General features: G+C 35.1%; 1 protein-coding gene across 1 annotated transcript; it reads right to left on the bottom strand.

Moving 5' to 3' along the window:
• Positions 1-6,453: 6,453 nt before the first annotated feature.
• Positions 6,454-7,449, bottom strand: LOC107061107 (uncharacterized). Its single transcript, XM_015309890.1, has one exon. It carries the CDS (start codon positions 7,447-7,449, stop codon positions 6,454-6,456), a length of 996 nt encoding a protein of 331 aa, XP_015165376.1.
• Positions 7,450-14,415: the final 6,966 nt, after the last annotated feature.

Raw genomic sequence — 14,415 nt, 5'->3', positions numbered from 1 at the left:
TATCCATGTCACCTATTAGCATTGCAGCCCTACCTTCTTTACTCGACAGGTGAGCCAACCCAGCAACAAACAAGCTCATTCTACTCCTCATGTCCGCAACCATTTCCAGAGCATAACGGGACAATTGGGTGAACTTCAACCCATATTCATGAACACTCAAAGAATCTTGCTTAAGTGTGAGGAACTCACCTACCTTGGCCTCTTTCAATTCTCGGGGAAAGAAACGCCCCAAGAAATCTTCCTCAAAACAGGCCCAACTCGCAGGTGGTGCATCCTCAGCTCTACCCTCTTTCCACTAATCAAACCAAGTCCTAGCGACAATCTTCAGTTGATATGCAGCTAGCTCAATTCTCTAAGTATTAGCGACATGCATCATATCAAATACCTTTTTCATCTCCTCAATGAAGTTCTCCAGATCCTCAGTAGTGCTTGAACCAATGAAGCTTGGAGGATTCATCCTCAAGAATGCACGAATCCTTGAAGTGTCTGCCCCTTCTTGTTGAGCTCGCCTTTGCTACCCAACCTGGTTAGTCACAACCTGACTTAGCATCCGGATAGCCTCACGAAACTCAGCATTTGTGACTTTCCCTTGCGGTTGCACTTCAGGTGCATTTGGTAACTCTTGCTCCTCAACATTCCTTCTAGCTGGACAACCCTTGACTGCTCTTCGTGGAGGCATGATTATCTAAAAACACGTCAAGCACGAATTAGAAGGAAACTTTTTAGAGATCAAACTCTAACGCACAAAATGAGTGTGAAAGAAATGAGAAATTTTCCTAAATGTCGCAGCCTCCTAATTATAGATGTGGCGCGCTTCACACCGATAACTAGGACTCTACAGACACGACTTCATAGACTTCCTAGGACTCTTGAACTCTGAATCTGATACCAAGTTTGTCATTCCCCGAGCCCACACCCCAGACTTGACTGGCACTAGAAGACCATTGCTGGTCCCAAGCGAACCCTTGTCCTGGCTTACTTACTCAGCGAAGGACTATATTCATACTTATAATGATCAAACACTATACTCACTTGAATAAGGAAAATACTGAGAATGCTTAAAAGTCAAACATTCAACTTGGCCAAAATGGCAACTCAAGTCTTAACATAAGATGAAATGAAAAGACTAAAAAACTAACATCTGACTGTAATGAAGCCTCTAAAACAACTGAGATGGATGTCGGGACGAACCTCACGACATCCTAATGAACTAATGAAATAAATGAAAGCAATAAAAGGAGTCCTTCGGAATGCAAGGAAGCTCACCAACTGACTCTGGAATGCTCACTGGATCAACGATGCGCTGGATGCCGATCGTAGTTACATGTATCTGCATCATAATACGATGCAGGCCAACTGGCATCAATACATTAAATGTACGAGTATGCGAGTTGGAATGCTAAATACAACATAGGCTTGAATATTTTTTTTAAAGAAACTGAAGAACTTACCTGTCTCAACTCAACTCAACATAACTGAACTCATTTCAATATAAAGCAGTTTAAAACAAGTGCAATATAATGAAAAGTTGTTTAAAACATGATGTCAACTCTGTGTGTATGCAAAGCTACATATAACTCTGAAATGTATGTAAAAATACAAATAACTGTGAATAAAAGAACACAATAACTTCTGTGGGAGTTTCTCTAATAGGCAACCATCACGTAAGAGTTATTGTGATAATACAACGTTTTGCCTCACGCTGCCAAGGTCATCCTATACATTGGCGGAGGTATAGAACCTGAACTACTAAGTGGATCCACTAGTCTATGCTAAAAATCACTAAAGGAATCATCTAAAAAGTATGACCCTTTTCTACCCATGGTGTCTACATGGTTTATGGGGGCTGTGAGTTGTCTGAACTCTCCCCATATCGGTGCTCAATACTACTCCAAAAATATAATATAATATTAGCTCTTATGTTTAAAAACCTACTTCTTCTGTGATTTGAGATTAGTGCTCAAAAACTTAGCTCAAAGGCTATCTTGGAAATCAAAGTTTCCCCTCTTGCTTCATTTAGAAAGCGATTACTCTTTTCTGAAAACTAGCTCGAAGGCTCTTTGGAAATCGAGGTTTCCTTTCTTGTTTAAATGTGAAAACATTTTAAACCCTTTGGGAATACATAGTCCCCATATACTTTTGAAAAAATGAACTTCAAGCTTTACTCTGTACTGAACTCAAAACTTAAGTCTTAAACAAAGTTAAAACTTTTGCAAAGACTTTTGGAAAACTTTAAGAACTTCTCTAGACTTTGATCTTTACTGCTCTCGAATTAGCTCTTAACTCCCCTTGAATTGAATTATGGATTCAAGGATTATGATTAGTGATAGGAAAGGTCTCATGATGTTTAGGAATGATTTTAGATAGCTAAACATGAGAAAAGTCACGAAATCACCGTCTTGGAACAAGTCCGCGACGCGGAGGTGTTTTAAATAATTACTCGCGAAATTAAATTTTGAAACAGAGGAGTCCGCGTCTTAACCACGATGCAGAGAAACTTTTTGGTTACTAGGGAGCAAGTCCGCGACGCGGACTTGCGTGCCAGATCACACTCAACTTTTTCCTTCTCCATTTTACAGCCCCAATTTGCCTAAACTCGAATATTTTTCTAAAATTCATTTTAGATTCCAATACCCAGCATATGTACTTAAGAACCTAACTCAAAACAACTCTATAATTCGACTCAAAGATCTCAGAAACTCCTCAATTCATCCCAATTCAAGAACAACATTCAAATTCAAGAATACATGTCAAGAACATCAACTTTCAAACTCTTTCAGGACAAATTTCACTGAACTAAACGTGTTTGGCACGTGGGTGAACGAACCCAGCGCTATGAAAGACTCACATACCTTGTAAGATCAATTCCTTGGCTAATCCACAACCAAAACCGATCGTTCTTGGCGAATTCTTGCTTTTCCTCTTCTCTTTTCCCTTCTTTTCTCTTTTCTCCAAGCCCTAGCATATTTTCCAATTGACTAAACTGATCTCCTTCTGATTTGACCCTAATTTATTCACTAAAATGAATTAAATTAATTGGGTAAGGAAAAGACTAATCTACCTTTCAAAATCCGGATTAGACTTTCCTTAATCCAACATCCCAATTTCCAAAGGGATTAACTTACCCATACGAACTCGGAATCGCGTAAACTTGGCTGCGTTGGAAAGATCATTCCAAGATATTTCCAACCATATCTGGAACTACACCTAACTCATCCTGAGCTAGGAGCTATGGCCATTTGAAGTTGACCAAAACCCAACTTTTCCTAACTTAAACAAATTTCCAGATTTTCGTTCTTTCCAAAATTGACTATTTCCAATTATTATCTTCTTCCTAGTTATTTTAACTTGCGAGTGTTACAAGTCACCTTAGAATATCGATATGAACAAAATAACAAAATTTCACATTTTTTCGTGACTGTCCGAAAATATCAAAAATTTTGATTTGTAAACGTTTGAAAATTATAAAAATCAAGAAAAAGACATAAAAACACCTCAAAAAATTCACGAATCGCACCAGTAACCTTAGAATATCAATACGAATAAAATATCAAATTTTCACTTTTTTCGTGACTGCCCGAAATATATCAAAAAATTTAATTCGTAAAAGTTAGAAAAATATAAGAGTCAAGAAAAAGACATAAAAATACCTCAAAAAATTTCCGAATCGCATCAGTCACCTTAGAATAACGATACGAACAAAATAAAAAAATTCACATTTTTTCGTGACTGCCCAAAAAATATCAAAAATTTTAATTCATAAACGTCCGAAAAATATAAATATCAAGAAAAAGACATAAAAACACCTCAAATAATTCCCGAATCGCACTAGTCACCTTAGAATATCGACACGAATATAGTCTCAAAATTTCAATATTTTTTCGTGACAGTCCGAAAAATATCAAAAATTTTAATTCGTAAACATCTGAAAAATATTTTTAAAAAAAAGAAAAGAAAAAAGGCATAAAAACATCTCAAAAAATTCCCTAATCGAACCAATCACCTTAGAATATCGATACGAATAAAATATCAAAATTACACATTTTTTAGTGACTGGCCGAAAAATATCAAAAAATTTAATTCGTAAACATTCGAAATATATAAAGAATCAAGAAAAAGACGTAAAAATACCTCAAAAAATTACCGAATCGTAACAGTCACCTTAGAATATCGATACGAATAAAATATCAAAATAGTCACATTTTTCGTGACTGTTTGAAAAATATCAAAAAATTTAATTCGTAAACGTTCGAAAAATATAAAAGTTAAGAAAATTAAAAGACATAAAAATGCCTCAAAAAATTTCTGAATCGCACCTGTCAGCTTAGAATATCGATACGAATAAAATCTCTAAATCTTACATTTTTCGTGACTACCCGAAAAATATAAAAAAAATTATTCGTAAACGTTCGAAAAATATATAAATCAAGAAAAAGACATAAAAACACATCAACAAATTCTCGAATCGCACCAGTCACCTTAGAATATTGATATAAATAAAATATCAAAATTTCACATTTTTTCGTCACTGCTCAAATAATATCAAAAACTGTAATATGTATACGTCCAAAAATATAAAAATCAAGAAAAAGACATAAAAACACCTAAAAAAACTCTCGAATCACACCGGTCACCTTAGAATATCGATACAAGTAGAATATTAAAATTTCATATTTTTTCGTGACGGCCCAAAAAATATCAAAAATTTTAATTCGTAAACGTTTGAAAAATATAAAAATTAAGAAAAAGACATAAAAAATGGGGAGGAGTGCATGTAGAATGGCCCTCTTTGTCTGTGATCTAGTAGCCCGAGGTGAGTGATCTTCAGGTGTGACATTTATTTGCACCTCAGAACTACTAGCTTCGGAGTCGTCATGACCCTGTGATTCAGAAGCCGGGGGGGGGCAGGTTTGGTTGCGTTCTTTCTTCGAGGAGGCATCGTACCTGAGAAACACAACACTCATTATTACACAACTCAGTAAAATGACACACTATCGGGTACTCAGACTTCCCCTGTGTATTTTCATCGTGACGCCTTGCCTTTAAGAATACCGTCACCTAATCTATCATTGGGATGGGCCATCGAATCAAAAGACGACAGAAATAAAAGTACAGAAAAATTAATATTTTACAAATCAAGTACACTCTACGGAAGCTCTTATGGGCCATGGTAGGTACCATGGTCCGTTAAACCCCTCGTGGATTTAACACAGACTCGATGTGCAACAGGAGGTTGACCAAGTAATGTTCATGGATGGGTACACGACCCGTGGATTGAACCACGGTCCACGATACTGGTCGTGAACTTACCTGATGGGTGGAAGGAATGCAAGTGTTTTCCACGATTGGTTTCATGGCTCGTGGTAGCTTCCACGGTCGGTAAAACATATCATGGTCTTACACTTGGCCAGTGTTTAAGTCATCTTCTTCCCACATTTAATCCATTACACATTTACAGTACCAACCCCCATTTTTACACAGGTTCACAACCAACACATATAAATTCAAGTAACCCTCATCAATTTAGAACCAATTTAGACGAACACATTTAGCACCCAATTACGACCTAATGTGATCATACCCACATACAAGAAAACTCAACTTTATGCAATTTAAACTAACCCACAACAATTCAATATCAACTAAGATTAATCATCACAAGATCATGCTAATCTCAATTAATTCGAAGTAAATCTAACTTGTTTCAGACAAGACCGAACTTGCAAAAAATTATGAAGTGACTTACTTGGAAATAATGGAGAGTTTCGCCCACATAGAAGAAGATGAAATTAACTGGACAAACTTGATCAACTTAGGACTTAGGGTTTTGATTCTTTTAGGAACTACGAATTAATGGGGATAGGAACTGCTTAAAATTCTTTAGTAACCGTTATGGAGGATAATAAGAGGAAAAACCCTGACCTTTGGTGCTTTAGGAATCATATATATGATTCTTTTAATTTTGGTGCCATCACGGGTCGGGTCGGGTTGGGTATTGGTAGGACTGGGTTGTGGATGACGGACCGTGAAAGTGCACGTGAAGGTCACCACGGTCCGTATAGTGGCTCGTGAACCTAATTTGGGAGCGAAAGACTTACATGTTGTTCACGAGAGGCTAGACAGTTCGTACAACTCATGACGAACCGTGAACCCTTCCGTGAACCTTTTTCTTGCAAATTCCAGTAGTTCCTTTAGGTTGGTGCTAAGATTGATGGACCGTGAGAGTGCCCGTGAAGGTCACCACGGTCCGTGAGACTGCTCGTGAAAAGCAGTCTGCACCCAGTTCCTGCACTTTTTAAACCCATTCTCTCCTACACACATCAACACACAGTGACTCTATAAAAACTAAGAAAACTAAAGAAAAAGGGAAATACCTACAACAATTACATCTTGGGTTGCCTCCCAAGCAACGCACAATTTAACGTCACAACGCGACGCAGGTTACTTGATTACTCAGACTTCATCAAGTTTACATTCCTCCACAATCTTCACATCTTCTGAAACACCCAAATACGCCTTGATTCGCTGGCCATTTGCTTTGAACCTCTCGCCCTTATCATTTTCTAGCTCAATAGCACCCGACTGAAACACCTGTGTTACCTTAAAAGGTCCAGACCATTTGGATCTCAACTTTCCCGAAAACAGACGAAGTCTGGAGTTGAAAAGTAATACCAAGTCACCAGGAGTGAAGCTTATTTTCTCAATATGCTTGTCATCATATAGCTTCATCCTCTCCTTATACAGTGCAGACCTCTCATAGGCTCTCAAACGTAAATCATCCATCTCATTGATCTGATCCAACCTCAGTTTTGCAGTTTCACTCCAACTAAAACTTAGCTTCTTCAAAGCCCAGAGTGCTTTATGCTCAAGCTCAACCGGCAAATGACATGCCTTTCTTAAAACCAATTGATATGTAGACATACCAATAGGTGTCTTGAAAGCTGTCCGATATTCCGATAGAGCATCATCCAACTTCCGTGCCCAATCTATCATGTTGGCATTCACCGTTTTAGCCAAAATTGCTTGGATTTCTCTATTGGAGACTTCCACTTGGCCACTGGTACGTGGGTGATAAGGTGTTGCTACCTTGTGCTGTTTAACTCCATATTTAGCCAGAAGAGAACTGAACACCTTATTGTAGAAATGAAAACCACTATCACTGATGATAGCTTTGGGTGTGCCGAACCTTGAGAAGATATTCTTCTTTAGAAAACCAGCAACAGTCTTACCATCATTCTCAAGCAAAGCAACTGCCTCAACCCATTTGGACACATAGTCCACTACAACCAGAATGTATTTTTGCCCATAAGAGCTCACAAATGGGCCTATGAAGTCGATTCCCCACACATCAAACAGCCCCAGCTCTAGAATAGGTGTCATGGTTAACTCATGGCGCCAAGAGATGGCTCCTTGACGCTGGCACACATCACAACTCCTCACTACATCCATCGCACCCTGATGAATTGTGGGCCAGTAGTACCCACACTGAAGTATCTTATGATCTGTCCGAGCACCTCAATAATGACCACCTACCGAAGATGAGTGACAAGCTTCTAGAATATGCAACATCTCAGCTTCAGGAACACATCTCTTATGATGTTGTCAGCACACACACTATACAGATAAGGTTCATCACAAAAATACTTACCCACAACATGCAAGAACCTCTTCATGTGTTGATAAGTCACCCCTCAAGCAACAAATCACTAACAAGATAGTTAGCAAAATCAACAAACCAAGGAATAAGATCAAGAGTAGTGGCTAATACCTGCTCGTCTGGGAACGAATCATTTATGTCGAGTTGAGTTCCTCTTTCTTTTCAGCCTCCAACCTCGACAGGTGATCAGCTACTTGGTTTTCACAACCTTTCATATCCTTAACCTCAAAGTCAAATTCCGGAAGAAGTAATACCCATCTGATCAATCTTGGTTTGGCATCCTTCTTTGCCATGAGGTATCTCAGAGCTGCATGGTCTGTATGGACTATCACTCTAGTACCCAGCAAATAAGCTCTGAACTTCTCAAAAGCATACACTACAGCCAACAGTTCCTGTTCAGTAACTGTGTAGTTTCGCTGTGCTCTATTCAGTGACTTACTAGCATAGTAAATCGGATGAAACATCTTGTTGCGAGCCCAACACTACTCCCAAAGAAGTACCCTTGCATCACATATCACTTCAAATGGCTCTGCCCAACACAACTTCTCTTTCAGGCATTCAAAGGCTCTAAGACATGCCTCATCAAAAATGAATTTCACCTCCTTCTCCAAAAGTTTGCACATAGGGTGTGCAATTTTGGAGAAGTCCTTGATGAAACACCTATAAAATCTGGCATGTCCTAAGAAGCTCCGAACACCCTTCACACAAATAGGTGGAGGCAACTTTTCAATCACCTCAATTTTCTCCTTGTCGACCTCTATCCCCTTTTGTGACACCTTGTTCCCAAGGACTATGCCTTCTTTAACCATAAAATGGCACTTTTCCCAGTTCAGCACTAGGATGGCTTCCTCACACCTTTGTAGGGCCCTGCTAAGATTTAACAATCATTAAAGGTATCACCTACCACTGAAAAGTCATCCATAAATACCTCCAGAGTATCTTCTACAATGTCTGAGAAGATAGATATTATATACCTTGTCATACACCTTTGGAACATTGCTAGTGCATAACATAGTCCAAATGACATGCATTTAAACGCAAAGGTGCTATAAGGACATGTAAAGGTGGTCTTTTCCTAATCTTCAAGAGCAATTGATATCTGTTTGTAGCCAGAGTATCCATCTAAAAAGCAGTACCAACCTTTGCCAGCCAACCTATCAAGCATCTGGTCCATGAAAGGCATCGGGAAGTGATCATTTAGGGTCCACTTGTTCAGCTTCCTGTAATCCATGCACACTCACCATCCAGTGATTGGCCTCTGCGGGACCAACTCATTCTTGGTGTTAGCAACCACAGTCATACCGCCCTTTTTGGGCACACATTGCACCGGACTGACCTAGTGACTTTCAGAAATAGGGTATACCACCCCAACATCCAACCACTTGATGATCTCCTTTTTGACCACCTCTTGCATAGGTGGGTTTAGCCTCCGCTGATGTTCAATGCTTGGGCTGCAGACCTCCTCAAGTTGAATTTTATGGGTGCATATACTCGGAGGTATCCCGATGATGTCAGCAATAGTCCACCCAATGGCCCTCTTGTACCTAATCAACACCTTAATCACAGCTTGGACCTATTCATCATTCAAATCTGCAGCTAAAATCACAGGTAAAGTGTGTTAGTTCCCAAAAATACATACCTCAGGTGACTGGGCAACTTTTTAGTTCCAACACAGGTGGCTTCTCAATGGATAGTTTTGCTGAAGGGTTTGGCCTGTTTTTCGAATCTAGATCCAACTTCTTTGGAGAATAAGAGTGTGCTCCCATACCCTGCAATGCATTTACTATCTCTAAATAATCAAACCTGAAGTCAGCTTCAAAGTTCATCAGTATTGTTACTAAGGTTTCAACAGCCATCCGCTCTTCAATTGATGCTCCCATTTCTTCTTCATCAAAGACCGCTATTGCAGACACCACATTCATATCATGTAGCTGCTTCATGGACCTGCAAATATTAAACTTTACCTCTTCATTGTTGAGTCTGAATTTCAGTTCTCCTCGCTCAACATCTACCAATGCTCGTCCTGTGGCAAAAAATGGTCTTCCCAAAATAATGGGAACCTCAAATTCCATTTTTCAATCCAAGATCACGAAGTCTGCCGAAAAGATGAACGTATCCACCTTTACAAGCACTTCACATAGTATCCCCATAGGTCGGTTTAATTCTTAAACGTACGAAAAATACAAAAATCAAGAAAAAAACATAAAAACACCTCAAAAATTTCACGAATCGCACCTATCACCTTCGAATATCGATATGAATAAAATATCAAAATTTCACATTTTTTCGTGACTTTTCGAAAAATATCTAAAAAATTTAATTCGTAAACGTCCAAAAGTATAAAAATCAAGAAAAAGACATAAAAACACCTCAAAAATTCACAAATCGCACTAGTCACCTTAAAATATCGATACAAATAAAATACCAAAATTTCACATTTTTTGTAACTGCTCAAAAAATATCAAAATTTTTAATTCGTAAACGTCAGAAAAATATAAAAAACAAGAAAAAGACATAAAAAGCACCTCAAAAATTCCCGAATCACAGCAGTCACCTTACAATATCGATACGAATAAAATATCAAAATTTCACTATTTTTGTGACTGCCCAAAAAATATCAAAAAAATAATAATTCGTAAACGTCTGAAAAATATAAAAATCAAGAAAAAGACATAAAAACACCTCTAAAAATTACGAATCGCACCAGTCACCTTAGAATATCGATATGAATAAAATACCAAAATATCACATTTTTTGGGAGTGCCCGAAAAATATTAAAAATTTTAATTCGTAAACGTTAGAAAAATATAAAAAAAATAAGAAAAAGACATAAAAACACTTCAAAAAATTCTTGAATTGCATCAATCACCTTATAATATCGATACGAATCAAATATCAAATTTTCACATTTTTTTGGTTTTTGCCCGAAAAATATCAAAAAAAATTATTCATAAATGTCTAAAAAATATAAAAATCAAGAAAAAAACATAAAAACACCTCAAAATTTTCCCGAATCGTACCAGTCACCTTAGAATATCGATACGAATAAGATATCAAAATTTCAAATTTTTCCGTGACTACCCAAAAAATATCAAAATTTTTAATTCGTAAAGGTCTGAAAAATATAAAAATCAAGAAAAGACATAAAAACACCTCAAAAATTCGCGACTTGCACCACTCACCTTAGAATATCGACACGAATAAAATTCGAATCACACAAGTCACCTTTTAATAACGATTCGAATAAGATAACAAAATTTAACATTTTTTCGTGACATCCCGGAAAATATAAAAAAAATTAATTCGTAAACCTCTGAAAAATATAAAAATCAAGAAAAGGATATAAAAACACCTCAAAAAATTCCCGAATCGCACCATTTACCTTAGAATATCTATACGAATAAAATAGAAAATTTCACATTTTTTCATGACTGCCAAAAATATGTGACATCCCGGAAAATATAAAAAAAATTAATTCGTAAACGTTAGAAAAATGTAAAATTCAAGAAAAAGACATAAAAACACCTCAAAAATTCCCGAATCACACCAGTTACCTTACAATATCGATACGAATAAAATATCAAAATTTCACATTTTTTCGCTATTGCCCAAAAAATATCAAAAAGGTTTAATTCATAAACGTCCGAAAAATATAAAAATCAAGAAAAAACATAAAAACACCTCAAAAAATTCCTGAATCGCACCTCTCACCTTAGAATATCGATACAAATAAAATTTCACATTTATTCGTGACTGCGCGAAAAATATCAAAAAACTTAATTCATAAACGTCCGAAAAATATAAAAATCAAGAAAAAGACAGAAAACACCTCAAAAAAATCTCGAATCGGACCAGTCACCTTAGAATATCGATATGAATACAGTATCAAAATTTCATATTTTTTCGTGACTGCCCAAAAAATATCAAAATTTTTAATTCGTAAACGTTTGAAAAATATAAAAATAAAAAAAACATAAAAACAAATTAAAAAATTCTTGAATCGCACCATTTACTTTAGAATATCGATACAAAAAAAATGTTAAAATTTCACATTTTTCGTGACTGCCCGAAAAATATCTAAAAAGTTTTAATTCGTTTCGTAAACGTCAGAAAAATATAAAAATCAAGAAAAAGACATAAAACACCTCAAAAAATTCCCGAATCGCACCATTCACCTTAGAATATCGAGACGAATAAAATATAAAAATTTAACATTTTTTCGTGACTTCTCAAAAAATATCAAAAAATTTAATTCGTAAACGTCTGAAAAATATAATAATCAAGAAAAAAACTTAAAAACACCTTAAAAAATTCCCGAATCGCATCAGTCACCTTAGAATATCGATACGAATAAATGGCAAAATGGTCTAATAGACCCTTGTACTTGTATGTGTTTGTATTTTGAACCCTTTTACTTAGTCATTTACCAACTGAACCCTTAAACTCAATGAAGCTCGGCATTTTGAACCTCTTTGGCCTTGTGTGAACTTCAAACACCCAATAAAAATGACATGTCATCATCCACATCAGATTTTATATGACATGTCACTTATTATTTATTTTTTTAAAATAAATTATCTTTTTCCTCTTTTTTCACTCTATCTTCTTCATATCATTTAACCAACACATGTAAAATCTTTTTCTCCATTGATGCCAATGAATCGGCATTAAAGTATTTCAATATATTATAATATTTATACACAATTTTATCCAACATAGTTCCTCTAATTTATACATTCAATAATTACTTTTATCCTTTCAAAACTACCGGATCTTTGTCACTTTACCCTAGAAAATGGAAAAGAAAGACAAATCTAGAACAATAACAGATTTAAAGATGGAGTACTAAAATTGATAACAATTTTAACAACAAAAAGAGTTCAAGATACTCATTAGATATATTTCTTCCGTGGATTTGGGTATTGCACCAATTTTCTTGATTTTTCTTTGCTCATTTTGTTCTATTTTGTTGCACAATATCGTTCTAATTTGGGAAAGATAAAATGGAAAAAGAGAAAAATAACTGGAAAGGAGTGGAGGAAGGGAGAACAAAAGGAATGGGGGATTGGGTGGGGGAAGATCAGGGAAGAGAAAGAAATGGGGAGGGGTGGGAGGAAAGAAGAAAGAGTGAAGTTAATAATTTTTAGTTTAATTTTATTTTGTTCTTTTTATTGTATTTTCCTTTTTATTTTAATTATTTTTAGTTTAAATTTTTATTTTCACTCTCCTTTTTTGCCTGAAATCACACACTTATGCCAACTCAACAATTAAGTTGCCACATAAGTTTGGTCAATGATCAGAAGGATTTAAGATGTTGAATTTTAGTGAGTTAAAGGGTTTAGTTGACAAAGAGGTAAGTAGAAAGGTTTAGAATACAAACGCATACATGTACAAGTGTATATCAGACCATTTCGCCAGAATAAAATACCAAAATTTCAAATTTTTTCGTGAATGCCCGAAAAATATCAAAAATTTTAATTCGTAAACATCTGAAAAATATAAGAATCAAGAAAAAGACATAAAAACACCTTAAAAAATTCCCGAATCACACTAGTCACCTTAGTATATCGATAAGAATAAAATATCAAAATTTCACATTTTTTTCTGATTGCCCGAAAAATATCAAAAATTTTAATTCGTAAACATCCGAAAAATATAAAATCAATAAAAGGACATAAAATACCACAAAAAATTCAAAAATCGCACCTGTCATCTTAAAATATCGATACGAATAAAATATCAAAATTTCACATTTTTTGGCAACTGCTTGAAATATATTTTTCATGACCACCAGAGAAATATCAAAAAAATTAAATCGAAAAGGTTCGAAAAATGTAAAAATCAAGAAAAGACATAAAAACACCTCAAAATATTCCTGAATCACACCGGTCAACTTTGAATATCGATACGAATAAAATATCAAAATTTCACGTTTTCTCATAACTGCCCGAAAAATATCAAAAAATTTAATTCGTAAGGGTCTGAAAATATAAAAATCAAGAAAAAGACATAACAACACCTCAAAAAAATCTTGAATCGCACCAGTCAACTTAGAATATCGATACAAATGAAATATCAAAATTTCACCCTTTTTAGTGACTGTCCGAAAAATATCAAAAATTTTAATTCGTAAACATCCGAAAAATATAAAATCAATAAAAGGACATAAAATACCACAAAAAATTCAAAAATCGCACCTGTCATCTTAAAATATCGATACGAATAAAATATCAAAATTTCACGTTTTCTCATAACTGTCCGAAAAATATCAAAAAATTTAATTCTTAAACGTTCGAAAAATATAAAAATCAAGAAAAAGATATAAAAAAAAATACAAAAAATTCTCGAATCGCACCTGTCATCTTTGTATATCAATACGAATAAAATATCAAAATTTTTACATTTTTTCGTGATTGCATGAAAATATTAAAAAATTTAATTTGTAAACGTTCGGAAAATATAAAATCAAGAAAAAGACATAAACACACCACAAAAAAATTCCGAATCACACCAGTCACCTTAGAATATAGATATGAATGGAATATTAAAATTTCACATTTTTTTGTGACTGCCCGAAAAATATCAAAATTTTTAATTATTAAACGTCCGAAAAATATATATAAAAAAAGAAAAAGACATAAAACAAAATCAAAAAATTCCCGAATCACACCTGTTACCTTAGATTATCAATACGAATAAAATAACAAAATTTCAAATTTTTCGTGACTTCCCAAAAATATCAAAAATTTTAATTCGTA

Source organism: Solanum tuberosum, unplaced genomic scaffold (genome assembly GCF_000226075.1).
Source record: "Solanum tuberosum cultivar DM 1-3 516 R44 unplaced genomic scaffold, SolTub_3.0 scf00117, whole genome shotgun sequence".
Classification (NCBI taxonomy): Eukaryota; Viridiplantae; Streptophyta; class Magnoliopsida; order Solanales; family Solanaceae; genus Solanum; species Solanum tuberosum.
Note: the sequence above shows the minus strand (reverse complement) of the source record. Positions and strands in the feature narration are given on the sequence as shown.

Coding starts and splice junctions, on each gene's coding strand:
- LOC107061107 (XM_015309890.1), bottom strand. CDS start 7,449: ATGGATGTAGTGAGGAGTTGTGATGTGTGCCAGCGTCAAGGAGCCATC.